This window comes from Salmo salar, chromosome 02 (assembly GCF_965601325.2).
Source record: "Salmo salar chromosome 02, fSalSal1, whole genome shotgun sequence".
NCBI classification, from domain to species: Eukaryota; Metazoa; Chordata; class Actinopteri; order Salmoniformes; family Salmonidae; genus Salmo; species Salmo salar.
Window position 1 is genome coordinate 29072961 of NC_138292.1, and position 26962 is coordinate 29099922.

At 45.4% G+C, this 26962-nt stretch overlaps 1 protein-coding gene across 2 annotated transcripts in view; it reads left to right on the plus strand.

Moving 5' to 3' along the window:
• Nucleotides 1-26962, plus strand: part of LOC106579417 (t-SNARE domain-containing protein 1) — a 126181-nt gene that overhangs the window by 66831 nt on the left and 32388 nt on the right. For both annotated transcript variants that reach the window (XR_006760537.2, XM_045701587.2), the window contains exons 10-11: nt 2873-2955; nt 21397-21506. Coding sequence is in view for 1 of the 2 variants with exons in the window: in XM_045701587.2 (XP_045557543.2) it covers nt 2873-2955; nt 21397-21492 (179 nt within the window). In the remaining variant the exon portion in view is untranslated. The remainder of the gene's footprint in view (nt 1-2872; nt 2956-21396; nt 21507-26962) is intronic.

The following is a 26962-nucleotide window of genomic DNA, read 5'->3' on the forward strand; positions in this document are numbered from 1 at the left end:
CCGTCATGAAATGTATGACGGAGTATGACTTTTGAAAGCTCCGTTCTCAGTTTATTCTCAAGCCGTCACTATGGTGACAGCCAATGAGGAAGTAATTAAACATAGATATTCAATTACAATGTTGTGCACCATCAAAACTCAATATACTACATCTTCGATCAAACGTGACGCTATTTACAGTGTGGTGACAGAGAATATGTGTGCATCCTTTTCCAGTTTATTAATGATCTTGTGCAAGTGATTATGTAAATAAGGAGACAAATCCAACTGAGTTGGTCTATCTATAAACACACTTGTGCGTTATTCTAAGATTCTGAAGCTTCACGACCATGGAGAGTGCACTCAAGGAAGTTGATAGTGACATCATACGAGCAGCTCAATCGGAGCGATGAGATATTGTGAGGGCTTATCAAACAGAACGCTTTCTTTCTCTCTCTCTCTCTTTCCCTCTCTCCCTCCACTTCCACCTTCCTCCCTCTGTCACTGTATGTGTTTACAACAGCAGGTGATGCACTTTCTGAGTAAGATCAAACCTTTCAAGGCTACCAATGTGTGTGCAAAGGAACGGTGTGTACCCAATTCACCCATTCAAAATGTGAATGTGTCATACAAACACAATCACACAGAAAACAGCATGCACACACACACACACACACACAGCTCAGTCGGCGCAGGCCAAAGACACAAGGACCAGCGAACGGAGAGACAGGAAATGAGCAGAAGATACCCCACACTGAGCCTCTCTAGGAAATGAAATAGACGTGTAACTGTACATGTTAAAGAGGATGTGGAATATTTTTTCTTATTGCTCACATAATGGCACCACAACACAAATACTGTATGCTATAGTGTAGGGGTGTGAACGTTTAAACGAAATTGGGATCCTTAACGTTAAGAAATTTCCCTAACCGTAGATGCAGAAAGTAAACAGCATCGTGGGTCAATTTCCATAACAACTAAGAGCGTTGAATTGCGAGGCTCAACTTCTTTGCTGTTTTGGTCCACTGTCAACCACACTGTGAACAGTGTGAAGTGAACCCGTGCACATGCGCAGATACTGTGTGTGACTGTGTGAGAGCCAAGTGTTGTATCTCGCTCATCTCAATGTCCTAGCCTATTCATTCTTGCAAGCCAAGAAATTGTGAGATACAGCATTCCGTTGTGAGATACAGCTTTTGATTGCCGATAGATAGGCCTAGTGCACGGTTCTGACTCTGTCTGCCTGGTGGCCGACCTGTTTATACTGATAGATAGACCTAGTGCACGGTTCTGACTCTGTCTGCCTGGTGGCCGACCTGTCTATACTGATAGATAGGCCTAGTGCACGGTTCTGACTCTGTCTGCCTGGTGGCCGACCTGTCAATACTGATAGATAGACCTAGTGCACGGTTCTGACTCTGTCTGCCTGGTGGCCGACCTGTCTATACTGATAGATAGACCTAGTGCACGGTTCTGACTCTGTCTGCCTGGTGGCCGACCTGTCAATACTGATAGATAGACCTAGTGCACGGTTCTGACTCTGTCTGCCTGGTGGCCGACCTGTCTATACTGATAGATAGGCCTAGTGCACGGTTCTGACTCTGTCTGCCTGGTGGCCGACCTGTCTATACTGATAGATAGGCCTAGTGCACGGTTCTGACTCTGTCTGCCTGGTGGCCGACCTGTCTATAGTGATAGATAGACCTAGTGCACGGTTCTGACTCTGTCTGCCTGGTGGCCAACCTGTCTATACTGATAGATAGACCTAGTGCACGGTTCTGACTCTGTCTGCCTGGTGGCCGACCTGTCTATACTGATAGATAGACCTAGTGCACGGTTCTGACTCTGTCTGCCTGGTGGCCGACCTGTCAATACTGTGCTCCTCCCCTCTCTCTCCATCCCTCTCTAGCACGCTATTGTAGCTGCAAGTGTGGGGCCTCCGGGTGTCGCAGGGGTCTTAGGCACTGCATCGCAGTGCTAGCTGTGCCACGAGAGATTCTGGGTTCGAACCCAGGCTCTGTCGTAGCCAGGCGCGACCGGGAGGCCCATGGGGTGGCGCACAATTGGCCCAGCGTCGTCCGGGTTAGGGAGGGTTTGGCAGGCAGGGATGTCCTTGTCTCATCGCGCACTAGCGACTCCTGTGGCGGGCCGGGCGCAGTGCACGCTGACCAGGTCGCCAGGTGTACGGTGTTTCCTCCGACACATTGGTGCGGCTGGCTTCCGGGTTAAATGTGCAATGGGTTGTGTTTCGGAGGACGCATGGCTCTCAACCTTCGCCTCTCCCGAGTCCGTACGGAAGTTGCAGCGATGAGAGAAGACTGTAACTACTACCAATTGGATACCACGAAATGGTGGAGAAAAAAGGGGTAAAATAAAGATGCAAGTGTTCTTGGAAGTACGGAAACTAATCAGTCTCCTCCATTCCAAAAATACTGAATCATAGGAGTCGATTATTTTCTAAATCAAATCTTGACACTCAGAAATGGGAGTCAACACAACCCTGCCAAGCTGCAGAGCTTCTTGACACACTGCTCGTTTAACCCGGAAGCCAGCCGCACCAATGTGTTGGAGGAAACACCATACAACTGGCAACCGAAGTCAGCGTGCACGCGCCCGGTCCGCCACAAGGAGTCACTAGACCGCGATGGTACAAGACATCCCGGCCAGCCAAACCCTCCCCTTACCCGGACGATGCTGGGCCAATTGTGCACCGCCTCATGGGTCTCCCTATTTGAAGCCATAGAAGCTATAGAATGAAAGAGTACCCAGTGTGCTTCAACCTGGTAAGAAAAGGTCCTAAACTGGGGGACATGTTGTACTGTGTTGCTATAAAATATATCTATGTTGCTATAAAGAATAATCATTATATTTACCATGCTTTATGTCTCTTCAGATAGCATTGAGGACTACATTCAGACCACCACATCCAACGTGGAGTCAGCCAATCAGGAGCTAGCAAAGGCCAGCCATCACCAGGTGCAGTAGTGTCCTCGTTTCATTGTCCAGGTTCAGTGAGGTGGTGTGTGTGTGTGTGTGGTGTGTGTGTGTGTGTGTGTGTGTGTGTGTGTGTGTGTGTGTGTGTGTGTGTGTGTGTGTGTGTGTGTGTGTGTGTGTGTGTGTGTGTGTGTGTGTGTGTGTGTGTCTGTGTGTCTGTGTGTCTGTGTGTGTGCGTGTATGTACTTGCAGGCGGGTGTGCGGGCAGGCATTTATGTCAATTAAATACAGTTCCTGTATATTGTCATGTCTGTGTATTGCTGGTACTGACATTACATTTTAATAGAGATTTTCAGGTGTCATGCTGATACACATCTATTTACAGGATCAGTAGGACAAACATGATTTGAAATAACAAGGTTTGCTATTTCATTACTACTTTATTGCGTTCATTACGATGCTGTGGAAATAACAATAAAGATCAAATTTTCATGTCATATTTTATTAGTTTTTGCCGTTAGCTAAATTAATTGGACTGATTGAAACAGTAAAACGGTAGCCTGGAGTCTAATTGGAAAATCAAGCAGATATACCAACACTGAACTCCAATTCCATAAACAACTGTTTCTTCCACCAAGATAATGATTATGAGGTTTCAATTTCATTGTACAACTTTATTGACTAAGAACAGAAATACATTAGTAATGTGCATCAGATGGTAGACTGCAATTAAGTATTGTCACAAGCGTTATATTGAATAGACCAAGGCACAGTGTGGCTAGTGCTCATTCTTGATTCTTTAATGAAGAACCCTTTACAAAAATAACAAAAACGACCAACAGTTCCGTCAGGTACAACAACTAAAAATAACTACCCACAAAACCCAAAGGAAAACAGGCTGCCTAAGTATGGCTTCCAATCAGAGACAACGAAAGACACCTGCCTCTGATTGGAGACCATACTCGGCCGAACATGGAAAACAAAACATAGAAATAGAAAACTAGAACAAATTCCCCTAGAAACAAAAACCCCAAAACACACAAAACAACCCCCCTGCCACGCCCTGACCATTCTACTATGGCAAATTACCCTTTTCACTGGTCAGGACGTGACAGTACCCCCCCCCCCCCCCCAAAGGTGCAAACCCCGACTGCACCCCAAACAAAAACCCCACAAAACAACTCCAAACATAAAGGGAGGGAAGGGAGGGTGGCCACCATCTACGACGGCTCGTGTGCTACACCCAGGCCCTTCCGCTAATCCTCCAGCTACAGAGGTGGCTCTGGCTCCGGTCGTAGCCCCCGTTCTGCGCTGCCGACCACCGCTGGAGGATCCGGGCTGTGGACTGCCGCTGAAGGCCCTGGGCTGCAGACCATTACCGCTGAAGGCCCTGGGCTGCAGACCACCGCGAAGGCTCTGGAGGCTCTGGGTTGTAGACCGCCGCTGGAGGCTCCGGGCTGAGGAGCATCGCTGGAGGCTCTGGGCTGAGGAGCGTCGCTGGAGGCTCCGGGCTGAGGAGCGTCGCTGGAGGCTCCTGGCTGAGGAGCGTCGCTGGAGGCTCCTGGCTGAGGAGCGTCGCTGGAGGCTCCGGGCTGAGGAGCGTCGCTGGCGGCTCCAGGCTGAGGAGCGTCACTGGAGGCCGCACTGGGGGACGAGTGGGCGGAGCCGGCACCGGACGTACTGGACCATGGAGGCTCACTGGAGGTCTGATGCTTATGGCTAGTACAACCCATCCTGGCACGATGTCGACTTTAGCCAGGAAAGGGTGGAGCGCCGGTACAGGACGAACTGGGCTGTGCTGGGGAATGAGAGCTGCCGTGCGTAGAGCAGGCGCAGGATAAACTGGGCCAATGAGACACACTGGAGACCAGATACGTTGAGCCGGCACACTTCTTCCTGGCCGCCGGCCAACTCTCGCACGGCAACGCTGAGGAGCCCGTACCGACCGCACCGGACTGTGTGTGCGTATGGGCGAGATAGTGCGCATCACACCGTAATGCATTGCTCGCCCCTCTGCACGCCTGCTCCGTCGTGCCCTTTCAGCCAGTACCTCTCTCCGGAATCTCGCGTCAAGCTCCGCGCTTGACTCCTTGACTGGCTCCAGTTTGCTCCACGGCTCTCTCCTGTACGCCTGGGAAGTTAGGTCAGGGTTCCCCCCTGACCTAGCCAAACTCCACGAATGCCCCCCCTGCCTCTCAGCCTCCTCTTGCCGTCCCAGCCGTTCCTCCCAGTATCGCCGTTCCGCCCTCGCTGCCTCTATCTCCTCCGGCGGGCGGCGATACTCTCCCGGCCTTGTCCACGGTCCTGCCCCATCTAGGATCTCCTCCCAGGTCCATGACTTCAAGTATCTCCTCCCACGCTGCTTGGTCTTCTTGTGGTGGGTGGTTCTGTCTCAAGCATCGTATTGAATAGACCAAGGCGCAACATGGCTAGTGCTCATTCTTGATTCTTTATCCAGAGTGTTGGTGACTACAACTGTGCTGTCAGATTATGGTTCATTGTTTAGCTAGCTATCTACATGTCTTAACAAAAGACCACTCTGCAAGTGTCCATTTCAATAGAATGTCACTGCAACAACTGTTGATAGACATACTAGATGGTAATTTCGCTCTGGCTACCTACTCCGACAATCTGAAACAAAATAAATAAAAATAGAAACAAAAAACCCAAAACACACAAAACAACCCCCCTGCCACGCCCTGACCATTCTACTATGGCAAATGACTCTTTTCACTGGTCAGGACGTGACAAGTGTTACATTGTTATGATTTCTTTCTGATTTCTTTTGAGTGACTCTCAATTCCATTTGGTAGCACATTCACAAAATGCCCAAGGTAATTTTATTTCATTTTCCTTGTGTATATTGCTAGCAATTTTATGTCATACTTTTCCCCCTTGTCATCCTTGCTTGGATTCTATCACAGTAGGGCTAAGAAGTCAGTGTTGGTAGCATAGGCCTGTAGTGTGTAGCCCTCTGGCTATCCTAAATAATATATTGACAAAAGTGTTTTGGGGTTAATTAAAAGGTCACCTTTTCTGTTATGAGTAGTAGATAGCTTCTATCCAACACAGTGAGGTTTTATGACCCTGATACTCTGTCTGCAAACACACACACACACTCGTCATTTAGCAACTTACAGTTAATTCATCTTAAGATAGCTAGGTAGGGCAACCCCATATATCAGTCATAGTAAGTACATTTTTCCTCAATAAAGTAGCTATCAGCAAAGTTAGTGCTAGTAGGGGGGTACATGGGAGAACTTGGGAATTTTGAACACCAGGCGGGCTGCTGTGTTCTGGATAAGTTGCAGGGGTTTGATGGCACAAGCAGGGAGCCCAGTCAACGGCAAGTTGCAATAGTCCAGATGGGAGATGACAAGTGCCTGGATTAGGACCTGCGCCACTGCCTGTGTGACGTAGGGTCGTACTCTATGGATATAGTAGAACTGAGCCCTGGGGGACACCAGTAGTGAGAGCACATTGTGCAGACACAGGTCCTCTCCACGTCACTTGGTAGGAGCAGCCTGCCAGGTAGCATGCAATCCAAGAGTGTGCAAAACCTGAAATTCCCAGCCCTGAGAGGGTGGAGAGGAGGATATGATGGTTCATCATCTGGAAGGCAGCGGATAGATCTAGGAGGATGAGAACAGAGGAGAGAGAGCTAGCGAGAGAGTTGGTCAGAGACAGCACGCTCAAGTGTTTTGGAAAGAAAATAAATAAGGGATACCGGACTGTCGTTTTTGAAGTCAGAGGGATCGAGTGTTTGTTTCCAGAGAAGGGGAGCGACTCTGGCCATATTGAAGTCAAAGGTGACACAGGCAGTGGTCAGGAATGAGTTTGAGGGAAGTGAGGAATGGGAGAAGGGAGGAGGGAATGGGGTTGAGCAGGCGGATATAATCTGGAGAAAGAGGTCAAGGTTTAGGGTAGTTCTGTGTGAGTGGGACAAGTGGACTAAATAGACTGAGTGAATGAGGAGCGGATGTCGTCAACCTTCTTTTCAAAGTGGTTGACAAAGTCGTTCGCAGAGAGGGAGGAGGAGGGGGTGGAGGATAAAGGTGGGAGGAGAAGGTTGAAAATAATTTCCTAGAGGTAGAGGCAGAAGCTTGAAATTGAGAGTGATAGAAAGTGGCTTTAGCAGCGGATACAGAGGAAGAGAAGGTATAGAGGAGGGATTGAAAGGATAATAAGTCCTCCGGAAGTTTAGTTTTCCTCCTTTTTTGATCAGATGCCCGCAGCCCTGTTCTGTAAGCTCGCAGTGAGTCATTCAGCCACGGAGCAGAAGGGGAGGGCCGAGCTGGCAGGGAGGAAAGGAGACAGTGAGAGTCATAGGATGTGGAAAGCAAGGAGAGTAGGGTCATAGAGGCAGAATCAGGAGACAGGAGGGAGAAGGATTTAGCAGAAGGGAGAGATGATAGGATAGAAGAAGAGAAAGTAGAGCAGGTTTCCCCAACTGGCGGCCTGCGGGCCAAATCAGGCCCGCCGGCAATATTATTTGACCCAACAAATTAATTATTAATATTATTTTAATTTAAAAAACAATATAACAAAAATAAAATCAATAGGAGGTAAACAGCACCTGGTGCTGAAAATATTATAATTAATTTCAACAATAATCTTAATTTTAATTTGACTTTACAAATAACAAGAGGGCTTAATTGGAGTCAATTTCTTCCAAGCCTAGGCCTATATAAAATAACTTAACTGGCTGAGGTAGGCTATGAGGCTTAACAGCATCTTTCACAAGAAAAAAATGAATGTCCTCATATAAGTGGGATGTTTTTCATTAGGCCTATTTACAATTGCAACTGGCCAAAACTGTAGCATCCTACCTAAAACAATAATTAAAAAAAGGCAATGTCTGTATCTGAATTTCTGTATCGCTATAGCGTGCTCCTGTAACAACAGAACAAACAGAAAATACTGTCAGCCTGAGACCTAATTATCCCTGGATAAGCACTCACAATATTGTTAGTATTTACTCATTAAAGTCATGTAGGCCACTAAGTGACTTACTTAATGGGAAAAGTTGCATTTCCCCTCGGACACGATCTTGTGGATGTCGCGTGAGATGGATGTGATTTTGATGCGCAGGCAGTCCTCCATTGACCTATGTGAAAGCCGGTTCCAGTTGGGAATCTATACTGCGTTCATAGAGGAAAATGAGGACTCACAGGTGTACATCAATCCAAACATTGTTGGCACATAAAATGCAAGTTTCTTTATTGTGCTGTATTCCTCTGAGCATGCCACCCAAAATGCACACAAGGACTCCTTGAGATGGCTCGGTGTCTGGAATTCAATCAGCTCAGCTTGAATTGGGGCCTCATCCAGCTAGGGTATCATTTTCTTAGCAAGGGAGGATAATTCTCCACCTGGGCGGACAGTGAGAGGATCATGTACAAACGCATGTCACGTCCTGACCAGTAATAGGGGTTATTTGTTATTGTAGTTTGGTCAGGACGTGGCAGAGGGTATTTGTTTTATGTGGTTCGGGGTGGTGGTTTGTTTAGTAGGGTATTTGATTTATATATTCCGGGGGTTTTTGGGCACTGTTCTATGTTAGTGTATTTCTATGTTCTGTCTAGTCTTTTGTATTTCTATGTTTTATTAATTGGGGTTGGACTCTCAATTGGAGGCAGGTGTTTTCTAGTTGCCTCTGATTGAGAGTCCTATATATACGTATGTGTTTGTTGAGTGCTTTGTGGGAGATTGTTCTGAGTATAGCCTTGTGCCTTACCAGCCTGTGAATAGTTGTTGTGGTTTCTTTGTGTACGTGTTTATTTTGGTTCTCCTTCTTCACCAAATAAAATAAGATGAGTGCACATATTCCTGCTGCGTTTTGGTCCACTTTATCCGTTACAACGTAATGATATCCTTGGGCATGCTGTAGTCTTCAAATCTTGTGGAGAAGTTGTCTGGTCCCTCTGCCTGTTGTTCTTCAGTGTGCTGAAGTGCATTAGCCTTCCAGATGACAAGTCCAAATCAAACAACTCAAGCTTCCTAGTAAAGGCCTCAAGTTTTTCCACCATATCCACAACCGTTTTCCCTCTTCCTTGTAACTGCAGATTTAACCTGTATAAGTGACAGAATTCATTATGTTATTGTCACTGAGTTTATTATGTACTAATCAGATGTGTTAAACATTTTGTTTAATTTGTAGTGTGGGCCAATTAATTGTGCTAGCATTATATACTAATTATGTTCTGGCCCGCCAACTATTAGCTCAGAAAGAATTGGGCCTGAGGCCAAACCTAGATGACGAATCCTGGAGTAGAGGGAGACAGAGAGCAAAGACTGCGACCACATGACCTTCTGGGTAGGGTTGGAAGAAAGGGAGACAGAAAAGGAAACAAAGTAGTGATTAGAGACCTGGAGGAGGGTTGCGGTAGGCGAACAGCATCTAGCAAAGTTTAGGTCAAGCGCATTGCCTGCCTTGTGAGTGGGAGGGGAGGGGAGGTCAAAAGAGGAAAGGAGTGGATAGAAAGAGGTTGAATGAAATGAATCGAAGGCAGACGTCGGGAGCTTGAAGTCGCCCAGTGGACTGAGTGGTGAGCCACCGTCAGGAAATTAACTTATCAAGATGTCAAGCTCATTGAGGAGCTCTCTAAGGGCACCTGGTGGGCAATAGATGACAACAATGTTAAGCTTGAGATGACAAGTGACAGTGACAGCATGGAATTCAAATTAGGAGATGGACAGGTGAGTGAGGGAGAAAATAGAAAATCTCCACCTAGAAGAAATGAGTAGCCCCTGTGCCACCCACGATGAAATGACATACCCAAATCTAACTGCATGTAGCTCAGGCATTGAAGCAAGGATACACATATTCTTGATACCATTTGAAAGGAAACACTTTGAATTTTGTGTAAATTTGAAATAAATGTAGGATAATATAACACATTAGATCTGGTAAAAGAAAATCCAAAGAAAAAGAAACCATTTTTTTGTACCATCATCTTTGAAGTGCAAGAGAAAGGCCATAATGTATTATTCCAGGTGCAATTTAGATTTTGGCCACTAAATGGCAGCAGTGTATGTGCAAAGTTTTAGACTGACCCAATGAACCATTGCATTTCTGTTCAACTTGTTGTATCAAAATCATAACTGTGCACTCTCCTCAAACAATAGTATGGTATTCTTTCACTGTAAAAGCTACTGTAAATTAGACAGTGCAATTAGATTAACAAGAATTTAAGCTTTCTGCCAATATCAGATATGTCTTTGTCCTGGGAAATGTTCTTGTTACTTACAACCTCATGCTAATCACCTTAACCTACGTTAGCTCAACCGTACAGTGGGGGACCCACTAATCCTGAATTAAAGTAGATGGCCCAAGCTATCAAAAAGACAGCAACATATTAAGACAAAAAGTCTAATTATCGCTCCTGGAGATAGCAGGCGTCCTCTATCTACAGATTGAAGCACATACAGTACACACACATTCATACAGGCACACACATTCATACAGTACACACACATCCATACAGTACACACACATTCATACAGTACACACACATTCATACAGGCACACACACATAAACACACACACATTTGAGCTGATGTACTGTATCATACTTTTTCAGTTTACTGTACTTTATTTTATATCTATGGTATGAATATCATTGTCCTACTTAGTGATTTGTTGTCAACAGCAGCCAACCCTCTTCCTATATCCTTATCTCTCGAATGGCTTTTCTTTGACTTTTTCCTCTCTCTCATATCTACTACCGTACACACACATTGGTTACCAACATGCAATGTCAGGGATTTATCCGCTTGTTTCAGAAAGGTGCTTTTATACATTTATTTTATTGGATGGATATAACATCACCTGCATAACTTACACAGTTACTCTTCCTGAATAACTTTCACAGTTACTCTTCATGAATAACTTACAGTTACTCTTCCTGAATAACTTACAGTCACTCTTCCTGAATAACTTTCACAGTTACTCTTCCTGAATAACTTACACAGTTACTCTTCCTGAATAACTTACACAGTTACTCTTCCTGAATAACTTACAGTTACTCTTATATGGGTAGTTTATCTAAAGTCTAACAGAATATTGCACATGTACACCATAAGAAATACCCTGGTGTTGAAAAAAAGTTCAATATTACTGTAATATATCCCAAAAGCCAATGCGCAGATCTACGCTGGCATTTAGATTTTTCTGTTGGATTACTAAAGTATATAGACACCATATTACTTTCCCCCCAAAGTTTTGTGAGAGTTGCTCTCTTTCCTACAGCCTTCTTTTTTCTGTTTCATGCTGTTTCTATGCTGCTCTACAAGTGAGCGAGTGAGTGAGCAAACGAGCGAGTGCACACAGCTTTCCCATTAATTGTCATTTCATTATCTCAAGGAGAGCTGAGCTGTGACCAAGCTCACACAGAGCAATTTAGCTCTCCGCCAATCCACACGGCTGTTTCTAGTCTAGAGGAAGAGAGAGGGGAGAAGAAGAGAGAGACACTGTGCAGGGGGAGATATAAAGAGTGGTAGGGAGGAAAAGAGATTGAAGGAGAGAAACAAGAGAGAAAGAGAGAGACTGTTGAGGAGGAGGGAAAGATACAGAGAGTGGGAGAGCGAATGAGAGAGAGAAGATGAGTAAGAGAGAGGAGAGCAAGAGAGAGACTGTTGAGGAGAAGGGAAGGATACAGAGAGTGAAAAAGAGAGAGAGTGAGAGAAATAGAGAGAGACACACACAGAGACATACAAATGGCAGAAAGGCAAGGGCACAGTTCCATGAACTCAGTCAAACAGCTCTTTAATGCTGGTGCACATGCACCGTTGAACATCAGCACCAATGGTCAATTAATAGGGGATGACATTTTTGTCCGTGGCCCACCATGTCAGACGGCTTTACACTGAAAATAAATTGAATCTATAATCCATTAGCCTCAGGCAGATTACTCCTCTCACATGAAGACTCCTCAAGTTATAACACTGATGTTGTATCTCAGCCCCATCCATGTCCAACAGACCGAGATGAACTGTGATTGTTCATTACTATGTAACGATACTATTATATTATACAGCCTCCATGTTGCTAGTGAAACATAGCTGTTTTGTTATGTGTTGAATAATGGTTTAATATAGAGTTCATTTAAGACACACTTCTGTTAGTGTTGCATTTCATTTCAAATGTCTGTTGGCCATTAGATTACGTTGATTATGGGGAATGTGTTTGTAATGATTTACAAATTAGCAAACTCAATATGCATAATGATTCATTGAAAGTCAATGACTCACTTGATTGGTGGTTACCATAATTACATCATAGGACGTCACAGTTTCTGTTTGAAACCCATCAGCCGCCATTGTGGAAAATGTATCTCCTCTTGTGATCAATATGACATATTTCCGCTATCATGCTAATTCAGATGGTTTGTTTTTGGAGCTCCTGGTGTTATCATATTGTTGGAGACAGGGAGGGAAGGAAGGAAGGAGGAAGGGAAGGTGGGAGAGAGAGAGAGCGAGAGAGCGAGAGAGCGAGAGAGAGAGAAATGCAGACTATATTATGCCTGACAGATAGAAGACAGAGAAACACAGAAAACAGGCAGGGGCACAGTAGGGTTGAGCGGTATCCAGATGTTCATATCGTCACACCATCATTTTCTCATCCCGGGATTTACGGCATTACCAGTTTAGTACACAAGGGGGCACCAAAAGCCCATTGGGTGTCACCAGAATGCTAACAAAATTAGCATCAGTAATACTGAATTTTCATGGAAGCTGCTAGCTAAATATGCTAAGTAGTGCAAACGATAATATACGAATTGCAACGACAGGCAATCCAGATCATAAAGTTATACATATATAGGTAGGAGCTACTGAATGTCATGTTTGGGGAGTTTGGACATTTACAAGCGAATGTGAACGAGAGACATTGTGCAGATGAACAAAGATTTGATGCATGCAGTACTGGCTCTCCTGTGTGGAGTCTGAAGTGGCTAGGGCAATGGGCCTGCCTGGTCTGCTTGGAGAAGAGGGGGTAGGAGCAGACTGATGGGCCAAGAACAGAGAGTAGAAAAAACACAAGGAAATCAAGATAGAAGTGGCAGCTGTACAAATAACTCATCCAAAGGGCTTTGACTTCTCAAACATGGCAGAAAGCAAACATTATGTGATGCCCCATCAACTTATGAATTCAGCCACTTACTTAGCAAGTTAAACTAGGGGTTGTGTTAACGCATATTCACGCAGGATTTTTTTTTAAACGTGTAAGAAATATCTTGCTTTATTTTTTATACACAGATCTAAAATGCTTTTTATTGTAATTTCTGATCGGCATCAGACTAATTTTGTGCTTCAGTTGCACTTCTAAACTCCGATGAGAATTCACGAACGGGCATTCTATCAGCAGACAGCACTCTGAATGATGTGTAGCTACTTTTCTCTGGTACTTTTCTCAGTGTAGCCAGCCTATTTTTTCCAGTAAAATGCTAAATTAACTTGAAGAAAAACATTAGAAAATGTAGCTGGCTACATTCTTTCTATGATCAAATCAAATGAAATGGTATTAGTCACATGCGCCGAATACAACAGGTGTAGACCTTACAGTGAAATACTTACTTACGAGCCCCTAACTGACAGTGCAGTTTAAAAAATATGGATAAGAATAAGAGATAAAAGTAACAAGAAATTAAAGAGCAGCAGTAAAAAATAACAATATATACAGGGGGTGCCGGTACAGAGTCAATGTGCGGGGGCACCGGTTAGTTGAGGTAGTATGTACAAATGGGTAGAGTGAATAAAAGTGACTATGCATAGATGACAACAGAGAGTGGCAGTGGTGTGGAGAGGGGAGGGGAGGGGGGGGCAATGTGAATAGTCTGGGTAGCCGTTTGACTAGATGTTCAGGAGTCTTATGACTTGAGGGTATAAGCTGTTTAGAAGCCTCTTGGTGCTCTGGTACTGCTTGCCATGTGGTAGCAGAGAGAACAGTCTAGTCTATGACTAGTGTGGCTGGAGTCTTTGACAATTTTTAGGGCCTTCTTCTGACACCACGTGGTATAGAGGTCCTGGATGGCAGGAAGCTTGGCCCCAGTGATGTACTGGGCTGTACGCACTACCCTCTGTAGGCAGTGATGCAACCAGTCAGGATGCTCTCGATGGTGCATCTGTAGAACCTTTTGAGGATCTGAGGACCCATGCCAAATATTTTCAGTCTCCCGCTTCACGACTGTCATAGTGTGCTTGGATAGGCCTAAACATTAGAAATATGATGGCCATGCATTGTTTTTGCTTTTTCATTGTAAGTTAATTTAGTTGTGTGGCTGCCATCCAAATAGCGTTGCACTTCTGTAGTCATCTGATGAAAATGAAGCTATTTTATGCCGAATGTGTTGCACTAATGTATTTTATGTGAAGGAAAACTATAGTTGCACATCCTTGATCACTCTATTGAAGAAAAAAAACACTGTTGACTTTCAATATAAAATGTGACCCCTGTCAATACACAGCTGGACTCACCTGCTACCGCTTTCTCCCGTTGTGCTATTTACAAACAAACACGTGACTGGCTCAACTGTGCTGGAGAATGAAGTAAGCTTCATAATGTAAAATAATGTGACGGGTGAAATAAGAACGCGATGTGCTTTATCTCCTAAAGCATTGCACAAGGTGACTGCAGGTATTTACTTAAAAAATAACTACATATATTAAAATGTATTGAGAAACTTCAAATAAATAGTTTCAGCAGTTTAGGTGGTATTCAAAGACCATCCAGTGGCTATTTCTAAATACCCCGGTATACAGAATAAACAGGAGGCTGAAGAAATTTGGCTTGGCTGCTAAGACCCTCACAAACCTCTACAGATGCACCATTATGAGCATCCTGTCGGGTTGTATCACCGCCTGGTATAGCAAGTGCACTGTCCGCAACAGCAGGGCTCTCCAGAGGGTGGTGCGGTCAGCCCAACGCATCACCAGGGGCACACTGCCTGCCCTCAAGGACATCTACAGCACACTGTGTCACAGGAAGGCCAAGAAGATCATCAAGGAACTCAGCCACCGAAGCAACGGCTTGTTCATCCCACTACCATCTAGAAGGCGGAGACAGCACAAGTTTATCAAAGCTGGGACCAAGAGATTGAAAAACCGCTTCTAGCCGGCCTCCAACCAGTACTCTGCCCTGAACATTAGTCACTGTCACTACCACTCGGTACTCTACCCTGCACCTTCGAGACTGCTGCTCTACGTACATAGTCATTGAACACTGGTCACTTTAATAATATTTACAAAGTGTTTTACCCACTTCATATGTATACTGCATTCTAGTCAAGGCTCATCCTATATAACTACTGCTGTACACACCTTTTCTATTCATATACTGTCCATCATGTCTATACACACCATCATATACAGGACACATACACTGAGTGTACAAAACATTAACATAGACTGACCGGGTGAATCCAGGTGAGTATGATCCCTTATTGATGTCACTTGTTAAATCCACTTCAATCAGTTTAGATGAAGGGGAGGAGACAGGTTAAAGAAGCCTTGAGACAATTGGGACATGGATTGTGTATGTGTGCCATTCAGAGGGGGAATTTAAGTGCCTTTGAACGGAGTATGGTAGTAGGTGCCAGGCACACTGGTTTGACTGTGTCAAGAACTGCAACGCTGCTGGGTTTTTCACGCTCAATAGTTTCCGTGTGCATCAAGAATGGTCCACCACCCAAAGGACATCCAGCCAACTTGACACAACTGTGGGAAGCACTGGAGTCAACATGGGCCAGCATCCCTGTGGAATGCTTTCGAACACCTTGTAGTGTCCATGCCCTGACTAATTGAGACTGTTTTGAGGGCAAAAGGGGGTGCAACTCAATATTAGGAAGGTGTTGCTAATGTTTTGTACACTCAGTGTATGTTTATATTCCGCACTTTGACACTGCTTGTTCGAATATTTCTATATTTATTTATTAATACATTTTTATTTGGGGGATTTGCGTGTATCATTCTTACATATTACTGCACTTTTGGAGATAGGAACATAAGCATTTAGCTACACCCGCAATAACATAATATGTGTACGTGACCAATACAATTTGATTTGATTACAAGGTCAATACACACTGAAACATCCACAGATGAAATATCTCTGGGCAGACAGACAGTCAACATACTTATCTATTGATGCTTTTAGTCTTGGAGCAGGAAAGAAGGTGCAGCAGGTCTGTCCTTTATATAGTTCTTTGACAATAATAATTTCCCCAGAAGGTTAGTTCTCTACTTGAACAACAATTCAACATCCTCCCCGTCTCTATCCATCCGTGAAAACTTCAGAATTAGAGTTGAAAGCAAAATTCTACTTGGTGCTTTAAAACGTTACATTATTTCCATTATATGATTCTCACTAGGGAAACCATGCTCTATACATATTCATGTAACGTACATCCGATGTGTTTGTCTTACAAAATAAGCCCATTTCATAGACACAGATACATGAGAAACATAGACACAGATATATGACAAATACAGCGAGAATACCAGAGTGCAGCTGGGCTAAAGTTAGTGGTGCTGTCTGAGACAATGCAGGGACCGAGACAGGGACAGGGACCGAGACAGGGACAGGGACCAAGACAGGGACAGGGACCGAGACAGGGATAGGGAGAGGATTGTGGTGCTGTCTGAGACAATGCAGGGACCGAGACAGGGACAGGGACCGAGACAGGGACAGGGACCGAGACAGGGACAGGGACAGAGACAGGGACAGGGACCGAGACAAGGACAGGGACAGGGACCGAGACAGGGACAGGGACAGGGACAGAGAGAGGGACAGGATTGTGGTGCTGTCTGAGACGATGCAGGGACCGAGACAGGGACAGGGACCGAGACAGGGACAGGGAGAGGGAGAGGATTGTGGTGCTGTCTGAGACGATGCAGGGACAGGGACCGAGACAGGGACAGGGACCAAGACAGGGACAGGGACCGAGACAGGGAGAGGGAGAGGATTGTGGTGCTGTCTGAGACGATGCAGGGACAGGGACCGAGACAGGGACAGGGACCGAGACAGGGACAGGGACAGGGAGAGGGAGAGGATTGTGGTGCTGTCTGAGACGATGCAGGGACAGGGACCGAGACAGGGACAGGGACCGAGACAGGGACAGGGACCGAGACAGGGACCGAGACAGGGACAGGGACAGAGACAGGGACAGGGACCAAGACAGGGACAGGGACCGAGACAGGGACAGGGACCGAGACAGGGACAGGGACCGAGACAGGGACAGGGACAGGGAGAGGGACAGGATTGTGGTGCTGTCTGAGACAATGCAGGGACCAAGACTGGGACAGGGACCGAGACAGGGACAGGGACCGAGACAGGGACAGGGACCGAGACTGAGACAGGGACAGGGAGAGGGAGTGGATTGTGGTGCTGTCTGAGATGATGCAGGGACAGGGACCGAGACAGGGACCGAGACAGGGACCGAGACAGGGACAGGGACCGAGACAGGGACCGAGACAGGGACAGGGACCGAGACAGGGACCGAGACAGGGACAGGGACCGAGACAGGGACCGAGACAGGGACTGGGACAGAGACAGGGACCGGGACAGGGACAGGGAGAGGATTGTGGTGCTGTCTGAGACGATGCAGGGACCGAGACAGGGACAGGGAGACAGGGACAGAGACAGAGACCGAGACCGAGACAGGGAGAGGGAGAGGATTTTGGTGCTGTCTGAGACGATGCAGGGACAGGGACCGAGACAGGGACCGAGACAGGGAAAAAGACAGGGACCGAGACAGGGACCGAGACAGGGACTGGGACAGAGACAGGGACAGGGACCGAGACAGGGACATGGAGAGGATTGTGGTGCTGTCTGAGATGATGCAGGGACCGAGACAGGGACAGGGACAGAGACCGAGACCGAGACCGGGACAGGGAGAGGGAGAGGGAGACGGAGAGGATTGTGGTGCTGTCTGAGACGATGCAGGGACCGAGACAGGGACAGGGACCGAGACAGGGAGAGGGAGAGGATTGTGGTGCTGTCTGAGATGATGCAGGGACAGAGACAGGGACAGGGACCGAGACAGGGACAGGGACCGAGACAGGGACAGGGAGAGGGAGAGGATTGTGGTGCTTTCTGAGACGATGCAGGGACCGAGACAGGGACAGGGAGAGGGAGAGGATTGTGGTGCTGTCTGAGACGATGCAGGGACAGGGAGAGGGAGATGATTGTGGTGCTGTCTGAGGCGATGCAGGGACAGGGACAGGTTTGTGCTGCTGTCTGAGGCGATACAGGGACAGGGATGAGGACAGGAACAGGGAGAGGTTTGTGGTGCTGTCTGATGGCAATGCAGGGACAGGGACGGGGACAGGGACAGGGAGAGGTTAGTGCTGCTGTCTGAGGCGATGCAGGGACAGGGACTGGGATGGAGACAGGGACAGGGAGAGGTTTGTGGTGCTGTCTGAGGCAATGCAGGGACAGGGACGGGGACAGGGAGATGTTTGTGGTGCTGTCTGAAGCGATGCAGGGACAGGGACTGGGATGGGGACAGGGACAGGGAGAGGTTTGTGGTGCTGTCTGAGGCGATGCAGGGACAGGGACGGGGACAGGGAGATGTTTGTGGTGCTGTCTGAGGCGATGCAGGGACAGGGACTGGGATGGGGACAGGGACAGGGAGAGGTTTGTGGTGCTGTCTGAGGCGATGCAGGGACAGGGACGGGGACAGGGAGATGTTTGTTGTGCTGTCTGAGGCGATGCAGGGACCGGGACTGGGACTGGGACAGGCAGGGATTTGTGGTGCTCTCTGAGGCGATGCAGGACAGGGATGGGGACGGGGACAGGGAACGGTTTGTGGTGCTCTCTGATGCGATGCAGGGTCAGGGATGGGGACGGGGCCAAGCAGGGGTTTGTGGTGCAGTCTGAGGCGATGCAGGAACAGGGATGGGTACGGGGACAGGCAGGGGTTTGTAGTGCAGTCAGAGGCGATGCAGCAGAGACAGTGACAAGTGACAGGGAGGCTGTCACAGTAGCAGGTCCACTGAGGGTCCCAGGACTGGCCGTGAGTGTTTGTTTGCTGCTCCTTTTATATATCATTATCAGGGTTGACTGGGAATTTGATGTACATTTCACATAATCCCATTACAAATGAGGCAGCTAGTTTTACTCTACCAGATACGATAAAGGACGAAAAATATGATGACAGTAATCATTGCATGCCATTATTATTGTATTATTAAGACATTTCTCCTCTCACACATAAGGTAAATAGCTTTCCCCTCCCAGAAACTCAATGTGAGATTGTCTATCTGTATGAGAGAAATGGTGATGAGTTTGGAGCGTGCTGGCACACGGTCTGACGTGACTTGCAGCTGCTAATAACCGCGGTGAGGATCATCTTGGACTGTGAGGATGCAGTGTAGCAGCCTCTTGCTTCCCATACCCTGAGGCAGTACACACTGTCCCTGGCATGGTTGTGAAATGCATGAACATCTTTAGATGGCAATATGCTTGGAAAGATTTACACATAACTGGTGCCACATTGTCATGTTTGGAGACATGAAACAATGTTACGGTATAGCCAGAAAAATATGTTAACATTTTGGCATTTGTGACCGTTTCCAAATGCATCTTCACCAAGAGATCAAGCTTTCTTCAGCAGAGCTCTTACTCCGCTCCTCTGACTTTGGCTCTGAGATAAACTGAGTGGATTCAACGTGCCACATATTGTATAAAGATAATTTCTCTTTCTGCCCCTCTCTAGCTCATTCTAACCCAGCTGCTGCTTGTCCTTGACCAGACCTTTATGCTGACAAAGGGGATTTCTTAGAACCTCGCCATGACAATGACAACACTGAGACTGAAAGGATCAGGGATGAGAGCCAGCGGGAACGGGCACGGGTGGGCAAGCAGCAGAGAGAGAGAGAGAAAGAGAGGGGGAGAGGGAGAGATAGGGAGATGGGGACATATGGAGCAATGCAAGAATAGACACATGAGACTATGAGGAGTCATTTGACCAAATGCTTGAGGTTAAGGTTTGTCCTGTTTCCTGATTAGGAAATGAGTGATAAGAGCATTTCCTCGTTGTCAGTTCTGTCTCAGCCCCCCCCCCCCCCCCCCCCCCCCCCTGCTCTCTGTGTGCCTCCCTCTCCCATCCCTCTCTCACAGCCCTGTGGCTGGAAAATTCCAGTTTAAAAATACTGCAACAGTTCCTTTGTTATAGTAACCCATTTCTTTCCCCCTCTCTACCTTATTTATTTTTCTGTTCTCCATAAATAACAGTGGAATAGGGATGAGAAAGAGAGAGGGAGGGAGAGAGGGAGACTCTGCACCATGTGACTGCTGTGTGCAAGCAGGGAGAAGGAGAGAGGATGGGAGAGAAAGTTTATAAGGCACAGTTTATAAGGAAATGTGAGAGAGAAGCCGGGGAATCTGTGGTGGCCAGCTGCAAGAGAGGAGATAGCGGAGAAAGGCTTTTAATTCTCAATCCCCACAGAGCCTTTGAAAATTACCAATCTTCTTATCACAGACGCAGGGCTGCTTATGCAAATTGTTGTGGAGTGGAACGTTTAAACTGAAAATTACTCGACAGCAGTTTTTTTCCTTCCTCTCTCTCTCTCTCTCTCTCTCTCTCTCTCTCTCTCTCTCTCTCTCTCTCCACATAGAAAGCCTGTTTCGAGTCTCAGAAGATGCATTACTTTGAAGCGAGTCAGGATTTAAAGACTCCAGACCCAGCTCTGGTCTAACGCAGCCGCTCTCACTGCCTTTGTAGCGGAAAACAGGGAGGAAAAAAGAGAAAGGAAAAGCATTTGAAAACAACATTCTGGTCTCACCTCCCTGCTCTGACACATCACCCATCGCCTGAGGAGGCTAGGAGCCAGGGAAATATATAAATATCTCTAACCCCTGTTTTCCATTCTAGTTATTTTCATTTCTAGTTGAGGTTATTTTTCATTCATTTTTTAAATATATTTTTTTACTACACATTGAGAGTTATGAACATGGGAGGATAACACAGCTTGTGTTCTATGTGGGGAAGTTGTTTGAAGCATTTCAAGTTTTAAGTTACACCACAGGCGATAATAGAAAAAAAAAGTTGATAAATGATGTTGAAACAATTCCCAGTCCATAGATATAACCCCTTGTAATGAAAAAGAGGATAGAGAGCATGTGAAGGAAAATGTTGTTGTTTCTGTGTTCTGTGATCTGACACTACTGGCTCTTAATGGTTTCTCTCATCATTTACCACCAAGCACTTGACCAAACTCAAATCAAGTCTTTATGACAAGTTATTTCTGAAAACACATTCTGATGTACAAACCTAATGTAACCCAATAACCCACAATTGTGTTTCAGCCATTTCACCTGGTATTATGATGGGTGCCTGCATGGTGTCTATTTAGTAGGGAATGTTGGGAAAGTATTTGGTGTGTAACTCCAGGGAGGAGATTTATGTTTGTGTTTTTGTATGTATTGAATATGTTGCAGATTTTATCGTTTTCTAATTTAATCTAATCTGATCTGACCCACAGAGGGAGATTAGGAAGAGGAAGTGTTACATGCTGGTGGCGGGAGGCTTCATCCTCACCCTCCTCATCATCATCATCGCTGTGTCAGCAAGAAAATGAAACCAACCCCAGAGGTAAGCCTCCTAAACCATCCAACCCTACTGGTGTTTATAAACCAGCAGCAGCCCAAGAAACAGAGCTTTACTTAGTATTGATATTGTTATACAGGTACTATATTGGAGTATTGATTGCTATAGTGACATTCTATTCTGATTGTAATCTGCATAGAGGCCTGCGACGCAGAGCAGACCCTGAGAATATGGCACAACACGTTAAAAGAGAATTTAGCTTTTTTTAAACCAAATGTAAATGGAATCTTATAGAAGGGTCCAGATACTTTTTTACATATTTCACTTGTTTTTGAGAAACTTACCCTAACCAGCGATTCACTTCCTCATCCTCATTGTGCAGTATTGGGCTCAAATGCTCAAATGCTACAAAAACACCCAAATTATTCCTTTTAGAATCAGGAACGTTCTCAGTATAGTGATGCAAGTCTTTAGATGTTGTACACATGAAATTGTGTCAGTATGAACATTGTTACTTTTATTTCTTATTCTTATTCATATTTTTTATACTGCATTGTTGGTTAGGGGCTTGTAAGTAAGCATTTCACTGTAGGGTGAAACACCTGTGACTAATAATATTAACATTTGATATCTGCAAACCAGGATGAGGAACTGAATCGCAGGTTGGGGTAACTTTATCAAAAACAAGTGAAATCGCTAAGAAATAGTGTCTGGACCGCATGCCATTTATATAAAAAGAGATTTGGTTGTAAAGGGCTAACTTGTCCTTTAAGGATGCGTTCAGTGGATGCGTTCAATAGTTTTATTTTGTGATAAGAATTTGGGGTCAATTCTACGAAAACACAGCTTTTTAATTGGAGTGTCAGTAATGTGCAGGAAGGCTTCTTTCTTGAATTGGATCAATAATTGGAATCATAGTCAGAGGACACACTATGAAAGTGACTGACATTGACTAGCAACGTTCATAGCAACAAGACAGCAAAGTCATCTTTTTTTTCGCAGCTTGACATATTTGCTTTTATAGCAAATCAATATTTAAGTATTTTCTGTCAAGAGGAAATGTGGTGGGAAAGGATGTATCTTCATATATAACTGTGGCTGAAATACTGTAGATGGGTGTTCAATGATCTCTTAATGATCCTAATTTCCGATTGCTTCTGTTGGTATGATCTGAAAAGGCTTTTAACCACTTCAGTTTCCCTGTATGTGGTATGTTGGTTAGGCAACCACTACTTGACTATTTCTTTCTCAATGTGTGTTTATCACAGAGCAAGCCATTGTGTATAGAAAACATTAGGAACATCTTCCTAATATTGAGTTGGACCCCCCTTTTTCCCTACGAACAGTCTCAATTCGTTGGGGCATGGTGCCGAAAAGCGTTCCACAGTGATGCTGACCCATGTTGACTCCAATGTTTCCCACAGTTGTGTCAAGTTGGCTGGATATCCTTCGGGTGGTGGACCATTCTTGATAAACAGGGGAAACTGTTAAGCATGAAAAACCCAGCAGCATTGCAGTTTTTGACACAAACCGGTGCGCTTCACACCTATTACCATATCCCGTTCAAAGGCACTTACATTTTTTGTCTTGCCCATTCACCCTCTGAATGGGCAAGCAGCTGGAATGTTTCATGTGGTCGGTTAGCTCATTGTGTAGCTAGGGTAAAAGGTTGAAGAATGTTTCTCTGCCTTTCCAGGAAATATACAGATTTCTTCCAACCTTTGTGTTTTGTGACAGAAACAAAGACCCTCACTGTCAGCTCAGCAGAGGATAGAATCAGTGTAGAAGACTTTTGCCACTATTCACTAATTAACAGATAAATGAATAAATGTCATTGGATGTTGATGGAAATCCACAACTTTCCTTAAATGATATCGTAACCAATCTAAATGAACCCACAGTCTGGCGTCTTTATCTACCACTGATGGAATTACATTTAGGCCTCTTGTCTGACATACACAAATACACCTGAACCCACACGCAAACACAATCATAGTCACTGTATTGTACAGCCAATTGGTTCATCTTGAATTGGAGGTTGAGGCCTGTTGGGAGGTGTTCTCTAGTTATCTTCCCCACATTGATTCTCTCAGGTCACAGATTAGTGGGTCTGCAGGTTTGTGGAGCAACTTGTATCAAATCATTTGGAGCAGATGAGATGGAATTTCTCAAGTTGGTGTGTGTGTGTGTGTGTGTGTGTGTGTGTGTGTGTGTGTGTGTGTGTGTGTGTGTGTGTGTGTGTGTGTGTGTGTGTGTGTGTGTGTGTGTGTGTGTGTGTGTGTGTGTGTGTGTGTGTGTGTGTGTGTGTGTGTGTGTACTGAGCCCTATAGAAGAGGAAAGAACAGGGTTAGCAGAACCGCCTGGGTTTTTGCCAAAGCAGACGCAGCCATAAGCCTGGTATGGTCTGCCAGTTCTTGTACCAGAAACAGGATCCAAATAAACAAACAGAGTTTAAACAGAATTAAGCGTTCCGAGTATGTACCAACAACAAATTCAGTTTGGCTGCCATTGTTGTTGGTTGTTGGGCCTTCTTCCATTCTCGTTGATGCTGTTGAATGATTTTGAAGAAGGTACCGGTACTACAATACAGTACTCTCACATAATAATAATAATAATAATCCCTAATAATGATAACTTTATTTGTATAGCTCTTTTCAGTACTCCCACATACTCTAGCTGGAGTAGACTATAGTATGTTATACAGAAACATAATGAAAGACAGAGATACAAAGACAGAGAGAGACAGACAGAAGGGCACAGTATTACATAGTCATAGAGAGGGGAAACATTGACAGGTACGAACTATGAACACACTGAGGGTTAGAGAGGATATAAACTGAGCAAAAAAAGAAACGTCCCTTTTTCAGGACCCTGTCTTTCAAAGATAATTCGTAAAAATCCAAATAACTTCACAGGTCTTCATTGTAAAGGGTTTAAACACTGTTTCCCATGCTTGTTCAATGAACCATAAACAATTAATGAACATGCACCTGTAGAACGGTCGTTAAGACACTAACAGCTTACAGACGGTAGGCAATTAAGGTCACAGTTATGAAAACTTAGGACACTAAAGAGGCCTTTCTACTGACTCTGAAAAACAGCAAAAGAAAGATGCCCAGGGTCCCTGCTAATCTGCGTGAACGTACCTTAGGCATGCTGCAAGGAGGCCTGAGGACTGCAGATGTGGCCAGGGCAGTACATTTCAATGTTCGTACTGTGAGACGCCTAAGACAGCGCTAAAAGGAGACAGAACGGACAGCCGATCGTCCTCGCAGTGGCAGACCACGTGTAACAACATCTGCACAGGATCGGTACATGCGAACATCACACCTGCGGGACAGGTACAGGATGGCAACAACAACTGCCCGAGTTACACCAGGAACGCACAATCCATCCATCAGTGCTCACACTCTCCGCAATAGGCTGAGAGAGGCTGGACTGAGGGCTTGTAGGCCTGTTGTAAGGCAGGTCCTCACCAGACATCACCAGCAACAACGTTGCCTATGGGCACAAACCCATCATCACTGGACCAGACAGGACTGGCAAAAAGTGCTCTTCACGGATTCGCCTTTATCATCAAAGGAATGAGCGTTACACCGAGGCCTGTATTGATTTCGGGTTGATTTGGAGGTGGAGGGTCCATCATGGTCTGGGGTGGTGTGTCACAGCATCATCGGACTGAGTTTGTTGTCATTGCAGGGAAGACATTCTCCTCCCTCATGTGGTACCCTTCCTGCAGGCTCATCCTGACATGACCATCCAGCATGACAATGCCACCAGCCATACAGCCAGACTGCTCGTTCTGTGCGTGATTTCCTGCAAGACAGGAATGTCAGTGTTCTGCCATGACCAGCGAAGAGCCCGGATCTCAATCCCATTGAGCACGTCTGGGACCTGTTGGATCGGAGGGTGAGGGCTAAGGCCATTCCCCCCAGAAATGTCCAGGAACTTGCAGGTGCCTTGGTGGAAGAGTGGGGTAACATCTCACAAGCAAGAACTGGCAAATCTGGTGCAGTCCATGAGGAGGAGATGCACTGCAGTACTTAATGCAGTTGGTGGCCACACCAGATACTGACTGTTACTTTTGATTTTGACCCCCACCCCCCTCCCTTTGTTCAGGGACACATTAATCAATTTCTGTTAGTCACATGTCTGTGGAACTTGTTCAGTTTATGTCTCAGTTGTTGAATCTTATGTTCATACACATATTTACACATGTTAAGTTTGCTGAGTTTAGAAACAGAGAGAAAGAGAGCCAGAGATGAGAATACTATAGGCAGAGACAGGATGATATGGACAGGTATGAACAAACACTGAGGAGGATAGAGGATATAGACACTGAGAGAGTTACAGAGGCATAAAGGCAGAGAGAAGAATAGCGAGCACTATAGACAGAGACAAGTTGATATGGACAGGTATGAACAAACACTGAGGAGGATAGAGGATATAGACACTGAAAGAGATACAGAGGCACTATAGAGAGAGACAGGCTGATATGGATTAGAGGTCGATCGGCATGGCCGATTAATTAGGGCTGATTTCAAGTTTTCATAACAAGTTTTGGAAGCCGATTATGGCCAATTACATTGCACTCCACAATGAGACTGCGTGGCTGGCTGACCACCTGTTACACGAGTGCAGCAAGGAGCCAAGGTAAGTTGCTAGCTAGCATTAAACTTATCTTATAAAAACAATCAATCTTAACATAATCACTAGTTAACTACACATGGTTAATGATATTACTAGTTTATCTAGCTTGTCCTGCATTGCATATAATCAATGCGGTGCCTGTTAATTTATCATCGAATTACAGCCTACTTCGCCAAACGGGTGAAGATTTAACAAGCTCATTCGTGAAAAAAAAGCACTGTCATTGCATCAATGTGTACCTAACCATAAACGTCAATGCCTTTCTTAAAATCAATACACAAGTACATTTTTTTAAATCTGCATATTTAGTTAATATTGCCTGCTAACATGAATTTCTTTTAACAAGTGAAATTGTGTCAATTCTCTTGCGTTCTGTGCAAGCAGAGTCAGGGTATATGCAGCAGTTTGGGTCGCCTGGCTCGTTGTGAACTGTGTGAAGACCATTTTCCTAACAAAGACCGTAATTAATTTGCCAGAATTTTACATAATTATGACATAACATTGAAGGTTGTGCATTGTAACAGCAAAATTTAGACTTGGGGTTGCTGCCCATTCGATAAAATACGGAACGGTTCCGTATTTCACTGAAAGAAAAAACTTTTGTTTTCGAAATTATAGTTTCCGGATTTGACCCTATTAATGACCTAAGGCTCGTTTTTCTGTGTGTTTATTATATTATAATTAAGTCTATGATTTGATATTTAATAGAGCAGTCTGACTGAGCGGTGGTAGGCAGCAGCAGGCTCATAAGCATTCATTCAAACAGCACTTTCCTGTGTTTGCCAGCAGCTCTTCGCTGTGCTTCAAGCATTGCGCTGTTTATGACTACAAGCCTATCAACTCCCGAGATT